Here is a 26030-nt window from a genome sequence, read left to right on the forward strand (position 1 = left end):
CCAATGAGTTCTGAAGCATTTGGCTGAATATGAGCAGATAATATTGCCCGAAACACTTCAGAATTCATCCTGCTGCTTTTGTCAGCAGTCACATCATCAATAAATACAAGAGAACCAGTTCCATTGGCAGCCATACATGCCCACGCCATGACACTACCACCACCATGCTTCACTGATGAGGTGGTATGCTTAGGATCATGAGCAGTTCCTTTCCTTTTCCATACTCTTCTCTTCCCATCACTCTGGTACAAGTTGATCTTGGTCTCATCTGTCCATAGGATGTTGTTCCAGAACTGTGAAGGCTTTTTTAGATGTCGTTTGGCAAACTCTAATCTAGCCTTCCTGTTTTTGAGGCTCACCAATGGTTTACATCTTGTGGTGAACCCTCTGTATTCACTCTGGTGAAGTCTTCTCTTGATTGTTGACTTTGACACACATACACCTACCTCCTGGAGAGTGTTCTTGATCTGGCCAACTGTTGTGAAGGGTGTTTTCTTCACCAGGGAAAGAATTCTTCGGTCATCCACCACAGTTGTTTTCCGTGGTCTTCCGGGTCTTTTGGTGTTGCTGAGCTCACCGGTGCGTTCCTTCTTTTTAAGAATGCTCCAAACAGTTGTTATGGCCACGCCTAATGTTTTTGCTATCTCTCTGATGGGTTTGTTTTGTTTTTCAGTCTAATGATGGCTTTCTTCACTGATAGTGACAGCTCTTTGGATCTCATCTTGAGAGTTGACAGTAACAGATTCCAACTGCAAATAGCACACTTGAAATGAACTCTGGACCTTTTATCTGCTCATTGTAATTGGGATAATGAGGGAATAACACACACCAGGCCATGGAACAGCTGAGAAACCAATTGTCCCATTACTTTTGGTCCCTTAACAAGTGGGAGGCACATATGCAAACTGTTGTAATTCCTACACCGTTCACCTGATTTGGATGTAAATACCCTCAAATTAAAGCTGACAGTCTGCAGTTAAAGCACATCTTGTTCGTTTTGTTTCAAATCCATTGTGGTGGTGTATAAAGCCAAAAATGTTAGAATTGTGTTGATGTCCCAATATTTATGGACCTGACTGTATGTCACCTGCTGTGGATCCTTCCTCTGCTCCCTATGAAACCACAGTGATGCTGGGCCCATAAGATGGAATTACAACACACAGCAGGAGAAACAGATATCCGACACACCAAGAATTGTCCAGAGCCAAAGCGACTGAAAGAGGCTGGAGGAGGGTAGGACAGGTAGGATATAGGAGTGATAACTATAATGCCTTGTATTGCAAGAAACTGTTGTATTTATTTATTTTTTGAGACTTGAAAGGGTCTATAAATCAGGAACTTCACTTGTCTTTGCTCTGGCTTTTGCATTGTGGAAATTACAAACCTGGCTCTGCAGAACTACACATCATTTGGCAGCTAAACCAGTAGCCATATGTCTTCCAGCTATGTTTTAATTGCTTGCAAATAGTTATGCTTTAAATTGATATTAACGGCTCGTTATTTATTTATATTATAAACAAATATGTTATACTTACCTGCTCTATGAAATGGTTTTGCACAGAGCAGCCCTGATCCTCCTCTTCTCATGTCCCCCTGCTGGCGTTCCTGACCCCTCTGCCAGCTGAGTGCCCCCAGAGCAAGCCATTTGCTCTGAAGGCACCTGTACGTGCTCACTCCCAAGCCCCACTCTGTGTCTCTATAAAACACACAGAGCACGGCTCAGCCATGCCCCCCACTCGCTCCTCACTGGCTGTAATTGACAGCAGTGCTGCTGTGTCTCAGCCAATGAGGAAAGAGACCCAGGAGAGCCAAGGCTCCCATGCACAGCGTTTGATCGAGATTGGACTCAGATAAGTAATGGGGGGGGGGGGGGGCTGTGGGGGGAGCAGCACACAGAAGGTTTTTGTTTTACTGACATGCAATTGTTTTTTTTATCTTCATGCATAGAATGCATGACAGTAAAACCTTCAGCCTTTGCAATCATTTTAAGTATACTTGCTCTCTTAGGTATAACCTTTACAAGCTACTTAAAACAGTTTCTCTTTTGTGAAGCCGTCTTAATGCCAAAAACAGCCTACAAACAATATTTTTAAGTATCTTAACAAATATGCATTTTGTCATAATTTTCACTGCATAATATAAAATATTTGTTAAGAATGTGAACCCGTATGTCCCTCACATCTGGGGTAATAAGGACAGACCGAGCGTGCAGCTCTGAGATTTGTCATATCTGTATAGCTGACTCACATGTTTGAAAAAGCTGTGAGGAGCTGTTGAGCTTCCTGTCTCCTCTAGGTACTCCTCCCAGTTAAACTCTGCCTCCTCCAGGCTGGAATCAGCTTCTGTATTAAACAAGAAAACCAAAAAAACTAGATTACTTCCAATACATATATACAACTAGAAAATAAATATTAGACATTTACAACAAAAAAAACAAGGAGCGAAAATGAAAATGTGATCACTGACTAGCATATGTTCCTGCAGGCTTTTTAAATTTGCTACTTGTTACATAAAAACTGCAGACGCATCTTAGACATGTGCATACTGCCACTTTGTAATGCTTTGTACAATTACATGTACACCATGGCAATCTTTCACCAAAGTTGTTTATTACCATTTTGTTAATTTACAATATTTAAAAGGTCGACAGCTCTTAGTAAACATGTAACGTAACCATCTTGCATTTGATGTATGGTAAAATAATATGCAGAGCTGCAAGAAATAAATAAAATGTTAACATTTGGGGCTGGTTCACACTGCATGCATTCCAGTGAGTTTGCTTCTGCATCCAAAACGCACAGAAAGTAGGTTACATGGTTGTCAATGGCATGGTTCACACCAACGCTTTCAGTTCCAGTGCATTCCAATTCCAGGAAAAAAAAAAAAAAAAAAAAAGTAGAACATGCTGCATTATTCCAGCACAGAACTGTACTGGAATGTGGTAAAATACATAAAAAATGCACTGGACTCCAAATGACCCCAAAAAATGAGGAGAAAAAAAAGCATCTGGAATGCATCAAAAACACACCAGAATGCATAAAAACGCATCAAAACTGCATTAAAACACGCATGTAGAGACGCATTTCTATGGTGTGAACTGGCCCTTAAAGAAGAATTCTGACCGTTTACCTTTGTTTGTACATGGTTCATTTGTAAAATTCTAAAATAACCTTTTTATAAAAAAAAAAAAAAAAAAGAATTCCGGGCAAAAATGTTTTTCTCCCATGCAGCGGGACTGTGCCTGCACTACATGGGTTAACTGATAGTTTTTGTCTAGGGAATTTCAGAGCAGAGATATTCTTACCTAATCTGCTGATACTCTGAGCACAAGACCGGTCCCCACCACTCCTGCCGCCCCCCCCCCCCCCCTCGCACGCTAGTGGTCTTGTGAATTATTATACAGTATTTATAAAGCGCCAATAGTTCACTCAGCGGTGAATGGATTGTTCCTGATGTCATCACACCCATAGACCAGCTCTGGACATGAGAACAGTAGGAACAGTTCACCGCTGGACATGGGGGAGTGTGGTTTTCCAGATCATCAAAAGACCAGGTAAGTATAGCCTTTCAGTGCACCCCTACACCAAACAATCAGTTAACCCATGCAGTGCGGGCACAGCACCACTGCACAGGAGAAAATTTTTTTTCTTTAATGAAGTTCCGCTTTAAGTAGATAAGAAAATACATTACGGTATTTTAAATGAAATTGATATAGTCAGAGTAATATTTTAAACTCACAACCAACGTCCAGCATTCCCACAGAAAAAAATCTATCAATTAATGGGGTTAATGTGACCCTTCAAAAAGACTGTATGTGAACACACTGTAAATATATTCCCATGGGCAACAAGTTTAAAAGGTTAAAAATCAAACCTATGTGGCTTGTGGCCAAAGTTAAAAAAGCTATAGATAATAAGAAGAGTTTTTATTAAATATAAAAATGAAGGAACACTATCATTTAAACATTACAAAGAATATGCAAAAAGTAAATAAAGGCCGCAAAAATTGAAAACGAGCAACAGATTGCAAAAGATAGCAGGACAAACCCCAAAAAAGTCTTCAAATATATTAATAGTGAAAAGGTCCAGTGTGGTCCAAGCATGTAGGCTCTTTACAAAATAATCTAGAGTGGGTGACTGGGGACAAAGAGAAGGCAAATTTATTAAATACCTTCTTTAGCTCTGTGTATACAAATGGCATACACCCACAGGTCCTTAAAGAATTGAGCTCTGTAATTTCAAATCCATGGTTTCTAATTTTTAGGGACTCTTTAATGACTGGTATAGCACTACTGGATTGGCATAAGGCCAATGTGGTGCCAATATTTAAAAAAGGGTCAAAATCATTACTAAGTAATTATAGACCTGTTAGTTTAACTTCTATAGTTGGGAAGATACTGGAGAGTTTAATAAAAGAACACATAGATGAGTTCTTGCTGGAAAAAAATATTTTACGCAACAGACAGCATGGATTCATGAAAGACAGAAGCTGACAAACAAATCTGATTTCTTTTTATTAGGAGGTGAGCAAAACCTTGGACAGAGGGGTGGCGGTGGACGTGGTATACTTGGATTTTGCAAAAGCTTTTGACACGGTTCCCCACAAACTTCTCATGTGTAAGGTAAAGTCTACAGGCTTGGAAAAATCCATATGTAAATGGATAGAAAACTGTCTAAAAGACTGTATTCAGAGAGCAGTGATTAATGATTCATACTCTGAATGGTCTAGGGTTGTCAGTGATGTACCCCAAGGTTCAGTGTTGGGACCCTTACTTTTTAATATATTGATAAACAATATAGGGTCTGAGATTAAAAATCCCATTTCAGTCTTTGCAGATGACACCAACCTGTACAGTGGAATAACGTCTTTACAGGATGTCTCCAATTTACAAGCCAAACTCAATGCACTGTTTAATTGGTCAACTATGTGGCAAATGAGGTTTAATGTGATAAATGTAAGGTTATGCACTTGGGGGCTAAGAATATGCATGCATCATACATACTAGGGGGAGTACAACTGGGGGAATCAATGGTGGAGAAGGATCTGGGAGTTCTGGTAGATCACAAGCTTAATAATGTCATGCAATGCCAAGCTGTGGGTTATAAAGCGAGCAAAATCCTCTCTTGTATTAAAAAAGGTATAGACTCCAGAGAGAGTGAGAGATATCATTTTATCCCTGTACAAATCATTAGTAAGACCTCATCTGGAATATGCAGTTCAGTTTTGGGCACCAATTAACAAAAAGAACATTGGGGAACTAGAGAAAGTACAGAGAAGGGCAACCAAACTGACAAGAGGCATGGAGGAGCTCAGCTCTGAAGAAAGATTAGAGGAACTGAATATGTTCTCTCTTGAGAAGATGAGATTAAGGGGGGAATATGATCAACATGTATAAATACATCAGTGGTCCATATAGTGAACTCGGTGTAGAGTTATTCACCCTGAGGTCATCACAGAGGACAAGGGGGTATTCTTCACTCTACACAGAAAGGTTTCTTCACAGTAAGAGCTGAGAAAATGTGGAATAGATGCCTTGAACAGTTGGTTCTGACCAGCTCAGTGGATTGCTTTTAAAAAAAAGGCCTGAATTTTTTCTTGGATAATATAACTGGTTACTAACATTTATAGGTAAAGTTGATCCAGGGAATATCCGATTGCTTTTTAGGGGATCAGGAAGGAACAAACTGGATCGTGCTTTGCTGGGTTTTTTGCCTTCCTCTGGATCAACTGTGGGTGTAGGATTTTAATTACATTTTTTTTTTTTTAACTGGATGGACTTTTGTCTTTTTTCAGCCAGACTAACTATGTAACCCCTTTCCCCAGAAGTAGCACTAACTTTTGCATGCTTTAAAGAACTAAAAAAAACTCTGATACTGCAATTCTGCACTAGGAGAAATAGAAGTCACAGGTAAACCTTGTCATTGTACTGCTGTATATTATTATTACTATTACAAATTTAGCATCTGATCAAGTGTTGATTATAACCTAATTTACATTCAGATTGCACATTTTTGTTTCCATTGAAAGTATTCCAGCAATTGGAATTTTCAGTTTGCTTGATTGCCAAAATTCTATTCCAAAGAATCCTGTACTGAGAGAATTATGTAGACTTGCACTGCTTACCTCTCCTGAAAATATTCTGGTCCCTGGCTCTTATGCTAATGCTTTTGCTTTAATACTCTCAGAGTCACTGACATAGCACAAGTCGAGAGAAATTCTGACGTCTCTCCTTCATTTGCTGCATGCTTATTCTGGGTTTAAGAATCAAAAGGTATGGAAGCCACACCCAGCCAGATCAGCAATGGCAGCCCACATTTTTCTAACAAGGCAGGTGTACCTAATGAGCGGGCTGCAACTTTGGCATGTCAGGGAGTGGTTAGTTGTACTGAAAAAATTGTCCACAGTTGAGGGGACTGTAGCAGCTTTTCACAAGACCAATGGTGGCCATACATGGTTAGAATATAATGAGAAAAATGATACACTCGATAGTTCAACTTTCAAAACGTTAGTGGGCTCATTTTGCAGTAGAGGAATCAATCAGAAACAGTTTGAGAAAACCTACAGCGCATGTGCACATTATAACTTGGAAGTACAAGCAACGAAAAGATCTTTATTTTAAATACGTAAAAATAAAATGGTACAGTGAGCGCTCTAAAAATACAAGCAGCTGAACATTCAAGGAAACCACATAAAACCTTGTGAGAATAGCATAAAATATAAAATGCAGCGCTAATAGTCAAATGAAAAGTACCAGTAAAAATAATAAACGATCATTAATTGCAAGCAAAATAAAGTCCTGTAATGGTGCTCCCTGCGTTCCCAGTGCATATGGTATAAATGCGCACTAACCAGATGCGTATTAAAAATACGCGGTGTGTAAAAATCCTGAAGATCCCCCCTCTCTCTGGTCAGAATATGGACTGGAACTGGAGATAGTAAAGATGAAGCGCCCTCGTGTGGTGAAGATGGATCCGGGGTGTCAGAGATCCCCTTTAAGGGATATGTGGGTAAGGAATCCTGGGTTACAGGTTGTTCCCCTCTCTGGAGCGGATAGGTGGATCACAGCAGGGCTCTGAAAGTTGAAAGCTCCTGTGAGTTTCCTGACACTGAGGAGGAGATGGAAGCCATGATGCTGCAAAAGCCCTTAACCATTTTAGGCCCGCCACATAAAATCACGTATATACACATGTTATTGCAGTTCCCGGTAGGGGGCATGCAACCGCCCTACCCGCGCCGCCGATTGCGGCTCCAGGTGTCAATCACAGGGTCCCAGCTGGTGATTACCTGCTGGTGCCCGGTGATTACCGGCAAACGCCGACAGGGAGGAGGGCTGCACTGTTTACAATCCCAATCAGTGCGCTTTACAGTGAAACACACACCCCCACCCCCTAGTAAAACACTCCCTACACACAGTTAACCCTTTGATTGCCCCCAAATGTTAACCCATTCCTCCCCAGTGCCATTAGTACAGTGTCAGTGCTTTTTCTTTGCACTGATCACTATACTGGTGTCACTGGGGATGTCAGTGACACCAAGTCAGCCCCCCCCACCCCCCAGTGTCAGAATGCACGCCGCAGTCCCGCTATAAGTCACTAATCGCCACCATAAGTCGCTGATCGCGGCCATTATTAGTAGAAAAATGAAAAAATTCCAGGATCTATACTGCAATTTGTAAACGCTATAACTTTCACGTAAACCAATTAATTTACACATATTGGGATTTTTTTTTTTAGCAAAGACATGTCGCAGAATACATTTATGACGAAATTTGGTTTTTAAAAATTTTTTTACTGGACATATTTAATAGCAAAATGTCCAAAATATTGTTTTTTATCTCCTTTTTTTTTTATAGCGCAAAAAAATAAAAACCGCACAGGCGATCAAATACTACCAAAATAAAGCTCAATTCGTGGGGGGGAAAAAAGGACATACAATTCAGTTAAAGTAACATAGCACCGTAATACTTGTGTAACTGCTTCCTGACCGCCCTATAGCAGAAATACTGCTACAGGGTGGCACGGGTATACAAAATCACATATACATACATTATTTGCGCTCCCGTGGTTTTTCTCACCCCTCCCAGATAGCGTCAGATGCCCATCAGTACACCAGCAATCACATTTAACCCCTTGATTGCCAGAAACACGCTAATACACAATAAACTCCATTGCTAGTTTAGTGTCTGAATGGATCAATATCTTTGATCAGATCAGCACTATACCAGCATTCACATTAGTATAGTGTCCCCAAAAATGCAGCGTTAGCGGGATCAGCCCCGGCACCTGCCAGCACCTGCATTTAGCCCCTACGCTTACCCCCCCCTTCTCCCCCAGCAATTTCAGTGTTAGTAGGTCACTGTCACTTGATACATTGCACACAAAACCTCAGTGTTCGCAGAATCAGCACCCGTACTTTCCCTATTCACTGCCCAACCCGCAATTCAGGTGGAAACAGCAAACTTAACTACTCTTGATTTTTGGAGCTGTTTTTCATGGAATATCTGTATGCATTGATTGTGGATCAAAGCATTTTAAATGCACAATAATTTATCGCCACCAACCCAAATTCAAACCTTGCCAGACCATTCGCATGGAAACCCATGGCTGTTTCCAAATTTAAATTTTTTGGGGGGCCTAACCCTCAACATGGGCATTACTAAAAAAAAATGAAATGCGGTTGTATTGGTCCACAGATGAGATTCATCATATGCCCGTGTTCTCTGCTGCCATGGCCAGGCATAGATATGAGAGTATAATGTGTTTTATGCATTTCAATGACAATACACTCGGTCGTCCTCAGGGTGACCCTGAATTTGACCGGTTCTACAAAATTCGGCCTCTCGTAATTCACCTTAACCAAAAATTTGCAGATGTCTATACTCCCTAGGAAAAAATCTGCGTTGAGTGCCTCATTAATTTTTCTGGCTGCCTTGCATTCAAACAATTTCTTCCCAGCAAGCGTGCCAGATATGGGGTCAAGATGTAGAAGACCTGTGAGAGGGCAACAGGTTATACATACAAGTTTCGGATTTACGAGAGAAAAGATAGTCACGTGGAGCCCCCCGGATGCCCAGACTACATGGGGAGCAGGGCAAGATAGTATGGGACTTGGTGTCATCCTTTTTCCATATGGGGTACCACTTATATGTGGACACTTTTTATTCAAGCGTACCACTATTTAGACATTTGTGCAATCTTGGAATTGGCGCATGTAGCACCGTGCGACCTAATGTGTGCCCACCATTAGAAGTGGGTGGATGCAGGGCGGCATATTCTAATGGTGGGCATACCACACACTTTTTCTGGGAGAGATTTCTGCTATTCTTTTAATTTAATTTAAAAAAAAAAAAGAACATAGCATATATACCCAACAAGGACCAGCGACGTACTGGTACATCACTAAAATTTGAATGGTTATACCAGTATGATGCCTACAGCTGAAGGCATCATCCTGGTATAGTTTTTTTTCAGCCAGCGATTGGCTTTAATGTAAAAGCAATCTTAGTGGCTAATTAGCTGCAGGATTGCTTTTACAAGCAGAGGGAGATGATGCCCCCCCTCCAACACTGCCTTCTACGGCCTTCTCGGGCAGTCCTGTGCCATCGGGGGAACCTGAGAATGCAGCCGGTGTTTCTGCCAGATGATGATAGAGCTGATTGGAGACTGGAATGGTGCCAAGCAGCTCTATAGTCTAAGAAATCGGAAGCTACGAGCATTTCATCACTTCAGTTTCACAGGATATAAACAGCGCCATTTATAAATTGGGAAAGCATTTGATCACACTGATCTTGGTTTGATTAGATCATGTAAGGGCAGAGGAGATATCTAGAGTCTGATAGACCCCAGATTTCTCAAAAAAGAATATATGACTATGCCCATTGAAGTTATAGGGGATATTTGCATTCCCTGTGATAGCATTAAAAGTTATAAAGAAAAAAAAATGAAAAGGGACAAGTGTTGACCCTGTGCTGGTATATAAACAGCGGTTGCACCATGCATGTGGGGTATTGTCACAAACGCCAGATCAAGAATAGTAAATGTAGCACTAGACCCCCCTCTGTAAATCTAAATCTAAATTGGTAGCTTGTAAAGGCCTTTAGAGCATTGCCTATGGATATTAAAAATGCAGTTTGTCGCCATTGCACGGGGCATGCGCAGTTTTAAAGAATGTCATATTTGGTATCTACTTACTCAGCATACCATCATCTTTTATATTTTACCAAATAATTGGCCAATATATTGTGTATTTGTGCATTAAAAGTAATTAATTACTTTCAATTAATTAATTTTGCATTTGAAAAATCGCTGCGCGAGTACTAAATGACATAAAAAATTGCAGCACCCACCATTTTATTCACTAGGGTGTCTGCTTTAACAAATATATAGTGTTTGGGGGTTCAATTTCCTAGCAAAAAATACAGATTTTTTTAATGGGAACAAAAAGCATCAGAAAAGGCTTGGTCTTCAGATGGTTAGAAGAGTGAATGATGTGTGGCATAAACTTCTAATGCTGGGCATAAAATGCCCCCACCCCCTCAAAACCCCTTTTTGGAAAGAAGACACCCCAAACTAATTGCTGAGAGGCATGTTGAGTCAATAAAAAAATTTATTTTTTCCACAAGTTTTTGGAAAATGACAAAAAAAACACTTTTTTTTTTTACACAAAATTGTCTCAAATGATTTATTGCTCACACATGCCATGGGTATATGTGGAATTACTCCCCAAAATACATTCTGCTACCTCTCCCGAGCATGGGGGGTACCACATATGAAAGACTTTTTGGCAGTCTAGCCAAGTACAGGACCCCAAAATCCAATAAGCACCTTCAGGTTTTTAAGGGGCTATATTTCCTTATTACATTTCTGAGTACCTATCACAGTTTTGAAGGCCCCGAAATACCAGGATAGCACCAAACCCCCCCAAATGACCCCTTTTTGGAAAGCAGACACCCCAAGGAATTTGATAAGAAGCATGGTGAGTATTTTGCAGGTCTCGTTTGTTGCCACACGTTTTTGGAAAATGAAGAAAGAAAACAAAAACATATTTTTTCTTTTTTTATATTTCAAAACCTTGTGAGAAAAAAATGAGATCTGCAAAATACTCACCATGCTTCTTATCAAATTCCTTGGGGTGTCTGCTTTCCAAAAAGGGGTCATTTGGGGGGGGGGGGGGGTTTGGTGCTATCCTGGCATTTCAGGGCTTCCGAAACTGTGACAGGCCTTCAAAGTGGTCATTGGATTTCAGGCTCCTGTATGTGGCTAGGCTCCCAAAAAGTCTCACACACATGGTATCCCCATACTCTGTAGAAGTAGCAGAATGTATTTTGGGGTGTAATTCCACCTATACCCGTTGAAACAGTGCAGTGCCGAATAGTAAAAGGAGGCCTGGTCATTAAGGGGGGGGGGTGTAAATCCTCAGGATGGCAAGTGGTTAAAGTGTTACTAAACCCACAACAGTAATGTCAGTCTGTATATGCATACTTACTGTGAAGCCTAATCCTCTGCATTGTGTAAAAAGGCTGTTTGATCCTGACTTCTCTGATCCTCCCACTCTTCCAGTGTCTCCCTCTTATTTCCTGATAAGACATATCGTGTGGAGACACTACACATGCTCAATTTGGTGTGTATTGCTAGAGAGGTTTTTTTCTCTTGGGAGAGCGCATGTGATCAGCACAGGGCCAATCAGCACTTCCCAGACAGAGGTCAGAGGCTCTGCATCCTCCTAGAGAAAACTCCTCCTTCAAGCTGTAACCAGTGCTCTGATGAACACTAATAGAAGTCACAAGACTGCTTTAACTGCTGATGAGAAATGGTATTTTGCAGTTTAAATTTACTAAAATAATTGCATGTTCTGTGTACTGTGGGAGACCAGATATAGTAAATGCAGGGTCCTGGGTTTAGTAACACTTTACATTTTAATAAATTCACTTTAAATGTAATTAATTATTTGTCTAAAACACAACATTGATTTCACATCCCAATGCTGTATTTACCTCTGGCACCAAAGCAATTAAAAATGACTGACCCAACATGGTGGCACAAGTGGACTGGGCAATCAAGTGGCAAACCGTGATTAATAGGAGGGAACCAATGCAAAAATTATAAACTGCTATATATTTGCTGCTTCTGCATCATTCGTTTGAGGACTATTATGTAGAAGTTGAGGGTCTGATTTTTCAAGTCTGATAAAGTCCAATAAGGTAAAACACTGTCTTCAATTTAAACATGCAAGCATGTACAAAAAAAAAATCTAAAACAAAGAGGGCTTCTTTACATGATTCATGATGAACCACTTGCCCTCCGCAAGATTTACACCCCTTAAGCACTTTAAGTCCGGACACTTTTACCCCCTTCCTGTCCAGGCCAATTTTCAGCTTTCAGTGCTATCACACTTTGAATGACAATTGCGCGGTCATGGAACACTGTACCCATATGAAATCTTTAGCATATCTTTGAGACAGATAAAACTTTATTTTGGTGGTATTTATTCACCACTGGGATTTTTATTTTTTTTGCTATATAAATGAAAATGTCCAAAGATTTTGAAAAAAAGTGTTTTTCTTATAAAAGTTTGCATATAAATAATCTTTCTTCATAAATCTTGGCCACAATGTATTCAGTTATCTTTTTAGTTAAAAAAAAAAAAAAAAAAAAAACAACAACCCAAAATTAGTTTATAACCAAAAATCGAGTAGTCCTGATCAATTTAGGCCTTTTTTACTACCTTTTCATGTCAGCATTATATCATTAAGAATATCATTAAACAATATTGGCCGGTTTTGAAAAATGACTGGGTTCTGGGCTCAATTCTACCTGAGTGTCCCACGATCATATATAGGGGGGCTGGCAATTTGAATAAATTGGCACCTAATGTGCTTGATCCTCCAACCATGACACCTTTTTTGTATTATCTATGTTGGAAATGTACGGCATGTAGGGTAAATTCCTTCAAAGGGAGGAAAATGACCAACTTTAAGTCAACACAAACTGGTAAAACATATGAAATACGTTCTTTTATTTTTTTGTGCAACCAAAAATGTGGTATACATGTTGAGGTGCCTGTGCTGTTTAGAATATGTTGGCCGTACCACACGGGCCCTACATGTTCGCATAAGTGAACATAATGCCAACATTAGCAATAGTTACAAGGAACACAGTGTGTCTCAGCATTATGCTTTGAAGCATAATAATCCTGCAGGTACCATTTTTATTGCATTGGAAAAATATCTGCCAAACTGGAGGGGCAATAATGCCAAGAGAAGTATCTCCAGAGTGGAGACCAGTTAGATTTACCAGCCTAAAACTTATAGCCCCTTGGGTTTAAACATAGAATGGGATATCAATTGTTTTATCAACACTAGCCAATTACTGCTTGTGTCTTTAATTAGTATGAACTGCCCCCTTTTTTTGTATTATTTTGTTTATTATTTGAATCTCATATACTGCATAGTTAGGGTGTAATAATTATGTTTGGCTAGTACTTGCCAAGGAGGACTGCTTTTATTTTTTATTTTAACTTTAAATTTACTTTTTGTGATTTTTAATACATTTTTAGGATTCATTTTATTATCATGATTTGGGATTAGTAATATAATATTTTATTAAACTAGGTAATTTTTGCCAAATTTTCACTTCTAGATGGTGCTGTGGTATTCATAAGCTTTGATAGCATTTGTGGGGTCATTTACTAAATTATATAATGGCTTCAGTTAGTTTTTTTTACCACAAGATGGCACTGTGGAATGTCTGAGCCCTTGTGATATTACTCACAAATATATGTGCATTAGGTTTCAGGTGTTTAGATATTTCCCCCCCCTGAGGTTCATCAACCTATGGCAGAGATCCTCTCCAGCTGCTTCCTCTATACAAGAGCATGGTATGGCGTATGTGCATGCCCCCTGATGATGTCACTTGTAGGGTGGAGCCACACACACACAACTGGCCGGCGACTATCTTGGAAGTTGGAAGAATTCCCTGTGACATTTGTTTATGCAGATTTTAATGATTGCCATGCAAGTGCAATTCTGTTTAATAAATTCCCCTGCTTAGACAGTTTTAAACTATGTGAAATATCTCTTTATTACATTTTGTCTGCTGCGTGTTTTGGTCTTATCAGTTTGTATTGGAGTCTTTGGAGCCATTACCAAGTAAAGAGGCATTTTAAAGAAATTGTTTGTCACTATTCTGGGCCTGTTTTGGAGGACAACAACTACCCAATACCTATGATGTCACCCATAACCTATTAAAGAGTGCTGACTGATCACTCTTAGCAGGGGGGCTCAAGCCTTCTAGTTTGCCTTGCATGAGAGTCGATGGTGTCACTTTGGCTATCTCTGGAAGTTTCCAGTTTCCATTATGGCATGTGGAACCGATACATCTTTACTATTATTTCATTTTAAGGATGCAGTTTAATCACAAAATAATTCACATGAGATTGGACATTTTGATTGTATCATTTTTATTTTGCTATTGTTTTAATGAGTAGAGCGCTGCACTTGTACAATTCCATACACAAGCAAACGATTAGCAGAAGGGGTAAATAATATTCCTCTCAGCAGGAACTCTGCATGAATTTAGGCAACTTTATAAAAGGTAGCTTTTTATTATATATGAAGGGTGAGTGATTCCTTACAATGTTACATTCAGGCGCTAAACCTGGCTCATTACATACCTTCATTGTTCTGTTCTTGGACACTCATGTTAATGGAGGTGCATCCAGTGGCTGAAACAGGATTTACAAGCTGTGTCTGTGACATCAGTCCAATGCTTAATGTTCCCATTCATCCAAATCTAAAGCACAGAATAACAAATTATTTTACATAAGTTCATATGCTATATTCAGTGTTGATGCCTGTTGCAGTAACAGCTATTTCAGCAAGAACTACAAAAACACAACACGTTATCACATTAATGTACACTTGCTTTTTGCATTTCAAAGTTAACTTTATGATCTAGGTTCTACTACTTGTACTAAAAAACTTGTAAAGCTTGAACTGCTGGCAGCAACAAAGTCGAGCTGGAACCAAACGTGAAGCTTATGTACACGCTGCACCAGCCAAACAGTGACAATCAGTACGCCCCTATTTAGCAAGGGCTAAACTACACAAGGAATTGTGATTTTTCACTACAGAGTTATTTAACCTCTTGTGGACCATCTTTAAACCTAAAAAAGATGAAGTGATTCAAATAAGGTGTTTGCCAGCAAAAGGTTGAATGGATCAGGAACAGGCGATTAAAACTGCTCACATAGTGGGATAATATTAAGCAGCCTTCACACCCAAGCATTCCCAGAATGCAAGCAGAAATTCACATTTTTGGAAACGAGCTAAAAATGCAGCAAAAAGCACATCATGTTTCTGGTGCCATTATTTCTTAACGGAAGCAGTCCCATGTATTGTCATTCAAACAAATAGCAAAACGTGCTTGGCTCAGTGCCAAAAAACGTTGGTACTTTGGTGCATTTGATGTGCATAGGACAGTCCATTAACGTGAATGGGCCACCCATTGCTTTTGCATGGCAAAAAACAACAACATATTGAGTCACTCAGGTGTGAAAGCAGCCTTAGAGTGCCAGCATATCCTAGAACAATTTGTAGCAGGTCAGTAAGTAAGCACAAAATACAGGAAGCCACATATCTGGTGGTCTCTGATTTACATATTGACCTGGGAACAAGCATGCAGCAAGTGAAGTCAGAACTTCTAATCTACATACCTTTTCTTGGTCAGTGACTAAGAGCTTTTTATGCCAGAAGGTCAACAAGTATGCAAGAGAGTGTTGGCAGCTGTCATTGCCCAACTAAGTACTGTTATTGCTAAAATGGGAGTAAGTGCAGAAAACGAGGAGCCAATCTGTGGATCCGTCAATCACATCATCACTGCTTACCTCTGGGGCTAGGGGGAAGTCTGCAGAAGACTAACTTCTGTGCACTGGGCTCCCAGGGCCATCTTGGAGGGGGCAGTGTCTCACTGGACACAAAGCTCTCTTGAGACTTGGTTAGCCATATTGTCCCCAGAGAGGCTATATATAGTCCCTGCTGGGTCATTCTGAATACTACAATAAATTACAGCTTGTTCACGGTGAGAGAGTGATGGGGAGTAAGGCCCCATTCACACTTGTGAACAGGGTTGTCAGTGGATTCCAGCATGAAAAATCAGCTGGAATCACAGGTGGCTGCAAACAGCTGTGGCCAGGAAGCTTGAACAAAGCAATGACAAAAACGTACAAGAGCCACGGCTGTCCACCGCTGATCACATATCAGCACATTGAATGGTTAGGGACAGATGATCTGTCCTGGATGCATTTTTGGTGGCGATTTACTAAAACTAGTGCACAAAGATCTGGCGCAGCCATGCATAGTAACCAATCAGCTTCCAGGTTTTATTTCTTAACTGAACAAGCTGAAGTTAGAAGCTGATTGGTTACTATGCACAGCTGCATCAGATTCTGTTTGCACCAATTTTAGTAAATCTCCCCCAATCTGTCTGCATCCAGGGCAATTCAACTGTCCCTAACCGCTGACAACTGCTAGATTTGTGGATACACGCAAACAGGAGCAGACAGCTGCAGATCCTGTTGTTGCTTTGTACAGGTATCCTGGTCTCAGCTGTTCAACCACCTTTGATTTCATCTGCATGAATCCATTGACACTCTGCTTTAGGCCTCATTCACACATGAAATAAGTTACAATGGGACATGTTGGACCACAAGAGAGCCATTGACAGCTGCGGTCTGACTCAACTTTGTGCTGGTCAGACAGTTTCATTTTTTTTCGTTTGTTTTTTACTTTTGTTTTAGCATTTTGGAAAAAAAAACAAAAAAAAACACTATATACTGTATAACAGTAAATACAACCTGACTGCATTACAGGAATTGACAGGGTTTTTTGGGGAGTGGTTTTCATACACTTTGAATTCACACTATAGGGCTGAATATAGACTGTAGCAGAGAAAACAAAGGTGGTAATAGAAAAGTTGCACATTAACAACCAAAGAAATTTATTGTTAAATTTGTAGAAAGGATGCTGAAACCTTATTGGTAAATGTGATCACCAGCTTAAATTTAGGTCCAAATTTCTTAACTGGACTCCAGTCTACATAAAAAGGAAAATGTCCTAGAGATGTGAAAATGTTTGCTTATCTGGCTTGGTGTACTAGTCATAAGGAAGTAGTTAATTATTTTCAGTTAAATCACACAAGGAGTTTCACTTTCACTTCAAAGAAAGTCAGACTGCCACTCTTGCTCACACATTTCTTTGTGAAGAGAAAAAAAAAAAAATAAGAGCTCTTGCCTACAGTAAGAAATGTTTAATTTCATTTTTCATTAGGCAGGTAAACCTGTTGTCTGTGATTGACAACATCCCGACTCACACTTGGCCTTATCATTCTTCTGTCAGCAGTTATTGATGAGCCGAACTCTGGAGTTCCGGTTTGGGGTAATTTTTCAAACTTAACAAAAAGTTCAGGTGCTGATACCGGACCTCATTTAAATCAATGAGAGCTGAATGGTTAAAAAAAAAAAAAGCAGTAATGGCTATTTTCTAGACTAATTGACAAGGAATTGTCAAACAAATAGCCTTTGGGCTGGGTACATGTGCCAACCAAAAAAAACCCAAAAAAACAACTATTTCAAAAGTTCTGTCTGGAGGGGAGCAATGATTTTTAAGTGGTCCTAAAGGTTATTTTGTGTTTAATTAAAATAAACATATTATTATTATCTGCTCTGTGCATTATTATTGCACAGAGCAGCCCCTTACCTCTTCTTCTGGGATCCACTACCTCCTCGTTACTGAGTGCCTCCATAGCAAGCCCCTTGCTATGGGGGCACTCATGAGGATGCACTCCCAAACAAAGCTGCGTGCTTCCATAGATACACACAGCGTGGCTTGGCCCTGTACCCCCACCCTCCTTGCAGGATTAAACTGACAGCAGCGGCAGCTAATGGCTCCCGCTGCTGCCTCTGTGTCCTCCGAATACAGTGAGAGAGCAGTGGTGCTGCTGACAAGCAAGGTGCTGGATTGCAGAGCCAGATAAGTATTTAATATAAAATAAAAACCTGGCAGGGGACCAAACCCTTCCTGACTCGAGGTTATGTACAGAGGTAAGGGAAGGGACAGAGGAGTTGTGCCTGCACAGATAGCAATTATACAGTTTTCCAGATGAGAGGGCAGAAGGGAAGGGGCTATGGTAATAATTGCCTCTTTCTGAAGAACTCAAATTAACTAGCACGTTCAAAAAGTACATTGCAATTGAATGAAAAACGGTTTATGAAAGTGAAAAATACAGCAAGTAATTGTATTTTTAAATGCAACCAGGGTGAATACCAGAATTTAGCTGGTTTTAGTTTCCTAGAATACCCTGTAAAGTAGCACTGACGGAGGGATAATCAAGTGCCCTGTATGTACATGCGCAAGGAACATACTGACAAATATAATACGGCAAGAAGATAACCTCACCTCTCTACTGCTGCTTCTTCACTGTCCAATCCCAAGCTGGGGGCCAGGATGTGACCGAGTTGTGTTGCATAGCAGCAACAGAGAGAAAAGTCAGGTCACCAAGCTCTGTCTGTACTATGTGGAGGGCTATGCAAGACACATAATTGTATGAACAGAAATACAAACACTATGGCAGTTAAGACAGCCGTGTATGGGTTTCAACTGTATATTTAACAGTTTGCCTGGCTGTAAGCTTTAAAGGGGAACTTTACTTTCTCAATAAACATTGACTATTTTGAATCCTTATGCTGCTAGCATTAGTAAATAGATTGGAAAGTATATCATTTTTACATTTCTTTATTTCCTAGTTTCCATGCCTAGGCAAATGATGTCATACGTTCTGAGGAAGCCCACGAATGAGAGAGAGAAATGAACTGATGGCGTGACTTGGCTCTGTTTCCACCTCGCAGCCCCACTACCCATGGACAGAGAAGATTGAACTGACAGCATATGGGGGGGGGGGGGTTCCCTGTATTGAAGAAGGCTATGAGGACACAAGTTTGAGACACTGGAACTTGATGCAGAAGCGAAGGAGCAATATAAACAGTGTGTGATCGGAGGTTCTGTGGAGAGGACTGGTCTGGTAAACTTTGCCTACAATTTTATGCCATATGCTTACAGTTGCGCTTGTAACCTCATCAACGGCTGCTCCACTTTATACCTCTCCAAGCTACATGTTTGTCTACCTATGCCTTTCTGGCCGGATATCTTGTCTACCCTTCCTCTATGCTTGCGCCACTTTACAACTAGCCTGCTATTTGATCTGCTGCCACCAGGGAATATTAAGCAAAGAGAATTACATTAAATCACCTTATACACTGGATGTTTAGAATCCTCCTAAATTTGCAATAACTGTGTAGGTTAAACCCATGAGGTCCCCTTTGCTGTTGTATTAACCCTATGTAGCCACTACCTAGGGGATTTTTCCTGCTATTTCCTCTGGCTACTATTGTGATTTAATTTAATAATTCATGTTTATATGTGGTTTGCTGCCATTTTTGGGGGGAAATTTAGGTACAGGTGAAACTCTAAAAATTAGAATATCGTGCATAAGTTCATTTATTTCAGTAATGAAATTTAAAAGGCGAAACTAATATAGGAGATAGACTCATTACATGCAAAGCAAGATAGTTCAAGCTGTGACTTCTCGGCTCAAAGTATCCCACTCTAATCAGTTAATTAAGCCATAACACCTGCAAAAGGGTTCCTGAGCCTTTAATTGGTCTCTCTGTCTGGTTCAGTAGGAATCACAATCACGGGAAAGACTGCTGAACTGACAGTGGTGCAGAAAACCATCATTGACAACCTCCATAAGGAGGGAAAGTCTCAAAGGGTAATTGCAAAAGAAGTTGGATGTTCCCAAAGTGCTGTATCAAAGCACATTAATAGAAAGCTATGTGGAAGGGAAATGTGTGGAAGAAAAAGGTGCACAAGCAGCAGGGATGACCGCAGCCTGGAGAGGATTGTCAGGAAAAGGCCATTCAAAAGTGTTGGGGACTTTCACAAGTAGACGACTGAGGCTGGAGTCAGTGCATCAAGAGCCACCACAAACAGACGGATCCTGGACATGGGCTTCAAATGTCGTATTCCTCTTGTCAAGCCGCTCCTGAACAAACAACGTCAGACATGTCTTACCTGGGCTAAAAAAAAAACAGACCTGGTCTGTTGCTCAGTGGTCCAAAGTCCTCTTTCCTGATTAGAGCAACTTTTGCATCTCATTTGGAAACCAAGGACCCAGAGTATGGAGGAAGAATGGAGAGGCACACACTGCAAGATGCTTGAAGTCCAGTGTGAAGTTTCCACAGTCTGTGTTGATTTGGGGAGCCATGTCATCTGCTGTTGTTGGTCCACTGTGCTTCATTAAATCCAGGGTCAATGCAGCCGTCTACCAGGAGATTTTGGAGCACTTCATTCCTCCTTCCACAGATGAGCTTTATGAGGATGCGGACTTCATTTTCCAGCAGGACTTGGCACCTACCCACACTGCCAAAAGCACCAAAACCTGGTTCAATGACTGTGGGATTACTGTGCTTGATTGGCCAGCAAACTCACCTGACCTGAACCCCATAGAGAATCTATAGGGCATTGCCAAGAGAAAGATGAGAGACATGAGACCGAACAATGCAGAAGAGCTGAAGGCTGCTATTGAAGCATCCTGGTCTTCCATAACACCTCAGCAGTACCACAGGCTGATAGTTTCTATGTCACGCCGCATTGAGGCAGTAATTGCTGCAAAGAGGCATAAACCAAGTACTGAGTACATATGCATGCTTATACTTTTCAGAGGTCCAATATTGTTCTATGTACAATCCTTGTTTTATTGATTGCATGTAGTATTCTAATTTTCTGAGATTGTGGATTTGGGGTTTTCATGAGCTGTAAGCCATAATCATCACAATTATGACAAATCACGCCTTGAACTATCTTGCTTTGCATGTAATGAGTCTATCTCATATATTAGTTTCACCTTTTAAGTTGCAATTTTTGCATGATATTCTAATTTTTCGAGTTTCACCTGTAGTTATGCTATGCTAGGTGGTGTAGGCTTCTTGCCAGAAATATTTTTAGATGTATGCTTGTGAGCCTTGGCACAACACTAGTCTTTAGGATAATGGTGTCTATATTAATGTGATGTTGGGTGGTGATTTTTTTCCACCATTTTGTATTCTTAAAATTAATAAATTCATTTATTTTGCTACTTCATACTGCTTGGTCCCTATGAATTAATTGCTTATGTGAGAGACTCTCTGGGTTGATTTACTAAAACTGGAGTGTGCAAAATCCTGCACCAAATTTTGCACTCTCCAGTTTTAGTAAATCAACCCTTTGTCTCAATCTGTGTCTAAAATGATGTACATCCCAGGGGTCTTCAGGAGGGGTTTTCTCAGCCAAGCACACCCTCCTGCCTGCATGCCTGAACTAAGGGCAGATGGATCCCAGGAGCTAAATTAATCATCTGCCCTCACTCAAGATGGCCATGGCCAGAAAAGCTAGGGGTGTTTTTAGAAGTTATTTCTCAGCAAAATAAAGCATGGAAACATGGGTAGACAAGGGAGATTGCTTTGATTATTAAAAATGAATTAAATGGCATTTTTGGTTTGCAGTACTCAGGTACAGTGTAGTTCCGCTTTAAGTTCAGACACTTGACTTTCTGTTACCAAGAGCATCTAACAAATTGCCAATCCCAAGACAAGCAATTACACAAGCAATAAAATTAGTAGAGACATACAAATGACAATATTAGATTGATAATTCATAAGGTTTGAATATTTTATGCTTATTTTGTTTTCTGCAATAAAGCTGTATTAGTAACATGGTGTCTAGAATACTATAATGAGGCTTCTCTAGTAACATGGTAGCTAGAATATTACAGAAGAATTCCAAGATAGGCTAAAAAAATATTACCCATTAGTGCATCCCCCAACGCAAAACACTAAACAGTTCTGCTCTGCCACGGAGGAGGTGTAACAGCAGGGATTACGTCATATCCTCCCCTCTCTTTCAGTAGTAAAAGGAAACTACAGTTCCCATCAACCACAGAGAATCGTAGTGAATGTGAGTGGGTACACTAGACCTGTACATTGAATGTGTCTGAGAGTCTCAGTCCGCCCACCACTGCAAGTGGGGCTGGATTACATCACTTCCTGGAGAAACTACAGAAGAGAGATGTGCCAAGACCAGTGGCTGGCATAGTAGCCACTGGTCGTACAAAACAAGAAACCAAAAGAAAATTACAGTTTAATTTGAAAACTAATAGGCTATTTCAGAGCAACTATTGAGTGAACCAGAAGATGGATGACATATTCAGTGAAGGTAGGAAATCAGCAACAAGGACATGCAAAAAAGGTTTTGCCCAGAGTTCTGCTTTAAGTATTAACCATTTCCAGGGTGGCTGCACAGCATACAGCAAGCCATCCTATGTTCAGGAGACCCATAAATATATATCATGTAATTATCTGGGGTCAGGTCCCTGGAGTATAATTTACCAAATTTCAATGCTGCCACTATGGGATTCTGCATTCTGAAAACATGGCATAATTCAAAATAAGGTCTTAGCATAAAATAGGAAGAACTATTTAATAAAGTGCAAAGAAATTGCTCACCCAAACCCAGGTGCAAAAAGGACAGAAATGTCATTGCCTCCAAATTTGGAGCCAAACTACCAATAAGAGAAAATCCCTGGTGTCGGACATCACATCTATGAATAGGCAAATCTAAGGGAGACTGCATAGGGAATGGGTGAAAACAGTAGCAAGAGCTGTTTTTTTACATTTTTACAAGAATTTTAATTTTTTGCCAAAGCTGAAATTAGTCTTTAAGGGTGTAAACTGAAAGGGCACCATGGTTGCCCTAACTATTCTTCTAGTACAAAACAAAATCTAGAACACAGGCATTGGTACCGAACACAAGACACTACCTTTCCGAGTGCACATCAAGCACAGTTGGTCAAGAAGGCCGTCAGAGACCATAGAGACCACCAGACGCGCCTTGCACAACAGAAGGTGAAGGGGAGGGGACACGGCGCTTTTCAATCATATGACCACACTCCATAGGAACACATCCCGGGAACGAGCGGACACCATGGGGTTTATTTACTGAAGCTGGAGAGTCCAAAATCAGACTCCCTTCTGCATAGAAACCAATCAGCTTCCAGGTTTCATTGCCAAAGCTTCATTGAACAAGCTGAGGTTAGAAGCTGATTGGTTTCTATGCAGAAGGGAGTCTGATTTTGGACTCTCCAGCTTTAGTAAATAAAGCCCCATGTGTCTCCATAGCAAACAGCTTGCTATGGGGACACACGAAGAAGAGGAGCCCAGATCACTGGTGGGGGAGCCAAGAAGAGGAGGATCGGGGCTGCTCTGTGCAATACCACTGCACAGAGCAGGTGAATATAACATGTTTGTCTTTTTAATTGAAAAAAAAAAAAATGTAGACTTTAATAACACTTTAAGCTGGCCATGCAGTAGTAGATTACTAGTCGTATCCGTATGAAAATTCTCAGTACACTCAATGGCTCATCATATGTTGCTTCAAATTACTTCAAAATTTATATTTTGCTTTTAACATTCAATTTTGGAATGAATGGACTTTATCCAATGAGAATCAAATATACTGTTAGAAATTTGTTTGAAATTTTTTTTCCATCCTGCTGCTTTTAATTTTCTCATCACTGCGGTCAAAATGAATGCTAATTTGACTCCACTAATGGTGACAAAATCAACAAAATTCTATTATTATATAGCCAGCTTTAGGGAAAAACATTCAGTGGTCTTGCTCTGATTCCAGTTTGCACCAAACGACTAAAGCTCACTTATGTATCCAAACTTAAAAAAAAAAACAAAAAACAAAATTTTATATGATGCAGCTTACCAATCCATAGATGTGGTGGCAGCATTAATTTTCTTTTTTCTTAGCTTTTCTTTTCACTTGTAGATTCTGCCAATAACACAATTTTGGTCCTAGGCTGACAACACTCACTACCCCCACTGTATCAGGACAACAGAAACAGCACAGAAGTTTAGAAACTTCCTTCTTTCCTCTTCTCCATAACAGAGGGCGGGATTCTGTAGTCCTCAGAGAAAACTAAAGAAAATGCAAATGATAGGAATGTATCAAAGGCAGAGAGCGCAGGAAGATATCAGCTTATATGATTTCTTGAAAGTAAATCCTATATGACCACTGTAGGACCAACATCCATAATGTATACCCAACCCAAAAAAGAAAATGATATCGGACTTTACTAATACAATAGGGAGCACACATTATAATACAATTTTGTCTTATGTAATTATGTTTTTTAATTTGCAAACAGTATATAAAATTACATGTAGACCTATTAGAAGGTCATAAGAACAAATGCCTGTGTACAATACTGTGTTAGCCATGAGTATATACCTACTGCTACTTATCTACTGCAGTAAAATGCTTATTACATTCACTTCTTGTTCATAACATTTGTAGTCTGTGGAGATAAGTTCTGATAGGTCAGCGAGTTTCTCAGTTTGCTTCTTCAGGATACATTGAAGATAACTGCAGAGGTAACCTACAGGAGAAGTATGGTCAAAAGAGCTTTGGCCATGCTTCTCCTTTAATTGTTATGGTTCACATACAGTTTAAAGGAGTAGTAGGGGAGCAAGGAAAAGATCAGTATGTGCTGCTGGGGAGGGTAAAGCACAGATTCAGTTTAATTGCTAAACAGATCCAAATATTTAACCCCTCCAACAATAAAAAAAAACAAAAAACAATTTGCACTATTAATATGATAGATAATAGATTAGAAACCCCAAATAAACACCATAAAACTATAACAAATAATGGTAAAAAGTCCCACACTTGAGAGCAGGAATATAGGAATCCTGCAGATCTATTAACAATTAGCAACATAAAAAGCCCAAACCAATATATGCTAAAGATAGGAAAGACCAGCACAAGCATGTGCTCAAAACTATTAACCAATGTCCAGATGAACTGGATGATTTTATAAAGAAAAAAAAAAACCCACAGCCCTGACCCGTTGCATCATAAACGCCAATAGACCTCTGAAGGTATGCAGTGTTATCTGGTACCAAGCCATCAGTAAAGTTCTGTAAATTGAAAGGTGGGGCCTACCCTGACTGGTCTGCGGCTACACAACCTCATACAAAACAAACTGCAATGCCCCTTTTTTCTGCTTTCAACACATCAAATCCATGGACATGTTAGCTTGCTGCCTGATATATCCTACGACTTTCAGAAGCCATTGTAATGAGATAATCCATTTTGTTCACTTTACCTGTCAGTGATCTTAATGGTGTGTGTGTGTGTGTGTGTGTGTGTGTGTGTGTGTGTGTGTGTGTGTGTGTGTGTGTGTGTGTGTGTGTGTGTGTGTGTGTGTGTGTGTGTGTGTGTGTGTGTGTGTGTGTGTGTGTGTGTGTGTGTGTGTGTGTGTGTGTGTGTGTGTGTGTGTGTGTGTGTGTGTGTGTCTCACAAACACTGTATATATAAAATCCTTGATTAGCCAAGTTTGCAGACTTAGAAAATGTCATGATATGTGTTTAGAGTGAGCTTTAGACAGACCATGGAACAAATGTGAATCATCATCAGTTGTTGTCTAATTTAGAACCTACTAATGCACAAAGATTATGATTTTATTATTAGTATTAAAGTGGTTATAAAGCGTAAACATTTTTTACCTTATTGCATTCCTAGCATTAAGGTAAAAAAAATGGTTTAGGTTAAACTAAACTAACACCCCCCCCTCCAATCAGGGCTCCTGTTAGAAACCACAGGGCCCCCTTACAAAAGACAGTTTACTATGCTTCGGTTATGAACACCGTGAGTGATCTGTACCGATCGGCTTTGCTGAGGCAGCAGGAGCCATTGGTCCCCACTGCTGTCAGTCAAATCTTGTGACATGGAAGGGGGGGGGGGCTAGCCTCATTATCTGTTTCAACGGACACAGGGAGCCTGGCTTTGGATTGAGCAAGCAGATGTGCTACAATAGGAAGTGGCTCCTTGTGGTGGCACACCGAGAAGAGGAGGAGCCAGGAGTACCGGTAGG

General features: G+C 40.2%; 1 protein-coding gene across 1 annotated transcript in view; it reads right to left on the minus strand.

Moving 5' to 3' along the window:
* The window catches only part of SFMBT1 (Scm like with four mbt domains 1), a 177287-nt gene that overhangs the window by 105060 nt on the left and 46197 nt on the right, over nt 1-26030 (minus strand). Inside the window, exons 2-3 of the mRNA XM_089681958.1 lie at nt 14671-14789; nt 2248-2342 (exon numbers count right to left, since the gene is read on the minus strand). Coding sequence (XP_089538084.1) covers nt 2248-2342; nt 14671-14779 — 204 coding nt within the window. The 5' untranslated portion in view covers nt 14780-14789. The remainder of the gene's footprint in view (nt 1-2247; nt 2343-14670; nt 14790-26030) is intronic.

The sequence above is a fragment of the Staurois parvus genome, unplaced genomic scaffold, assembly GCF_062004578.1.
Source record: "Staurois parvus isolate SC_StPar_1 unplaced genomic scaffold, SC_StPar_1.0 ptg000282l, whole genome shotgun sequence".
NCBI classification, from domain to species: domain Eukaryota; kingdom Metazoa; phylum Chordata; class Amphibia; order Anura; family Ranidae; genus Staurois; species Staurois parvus.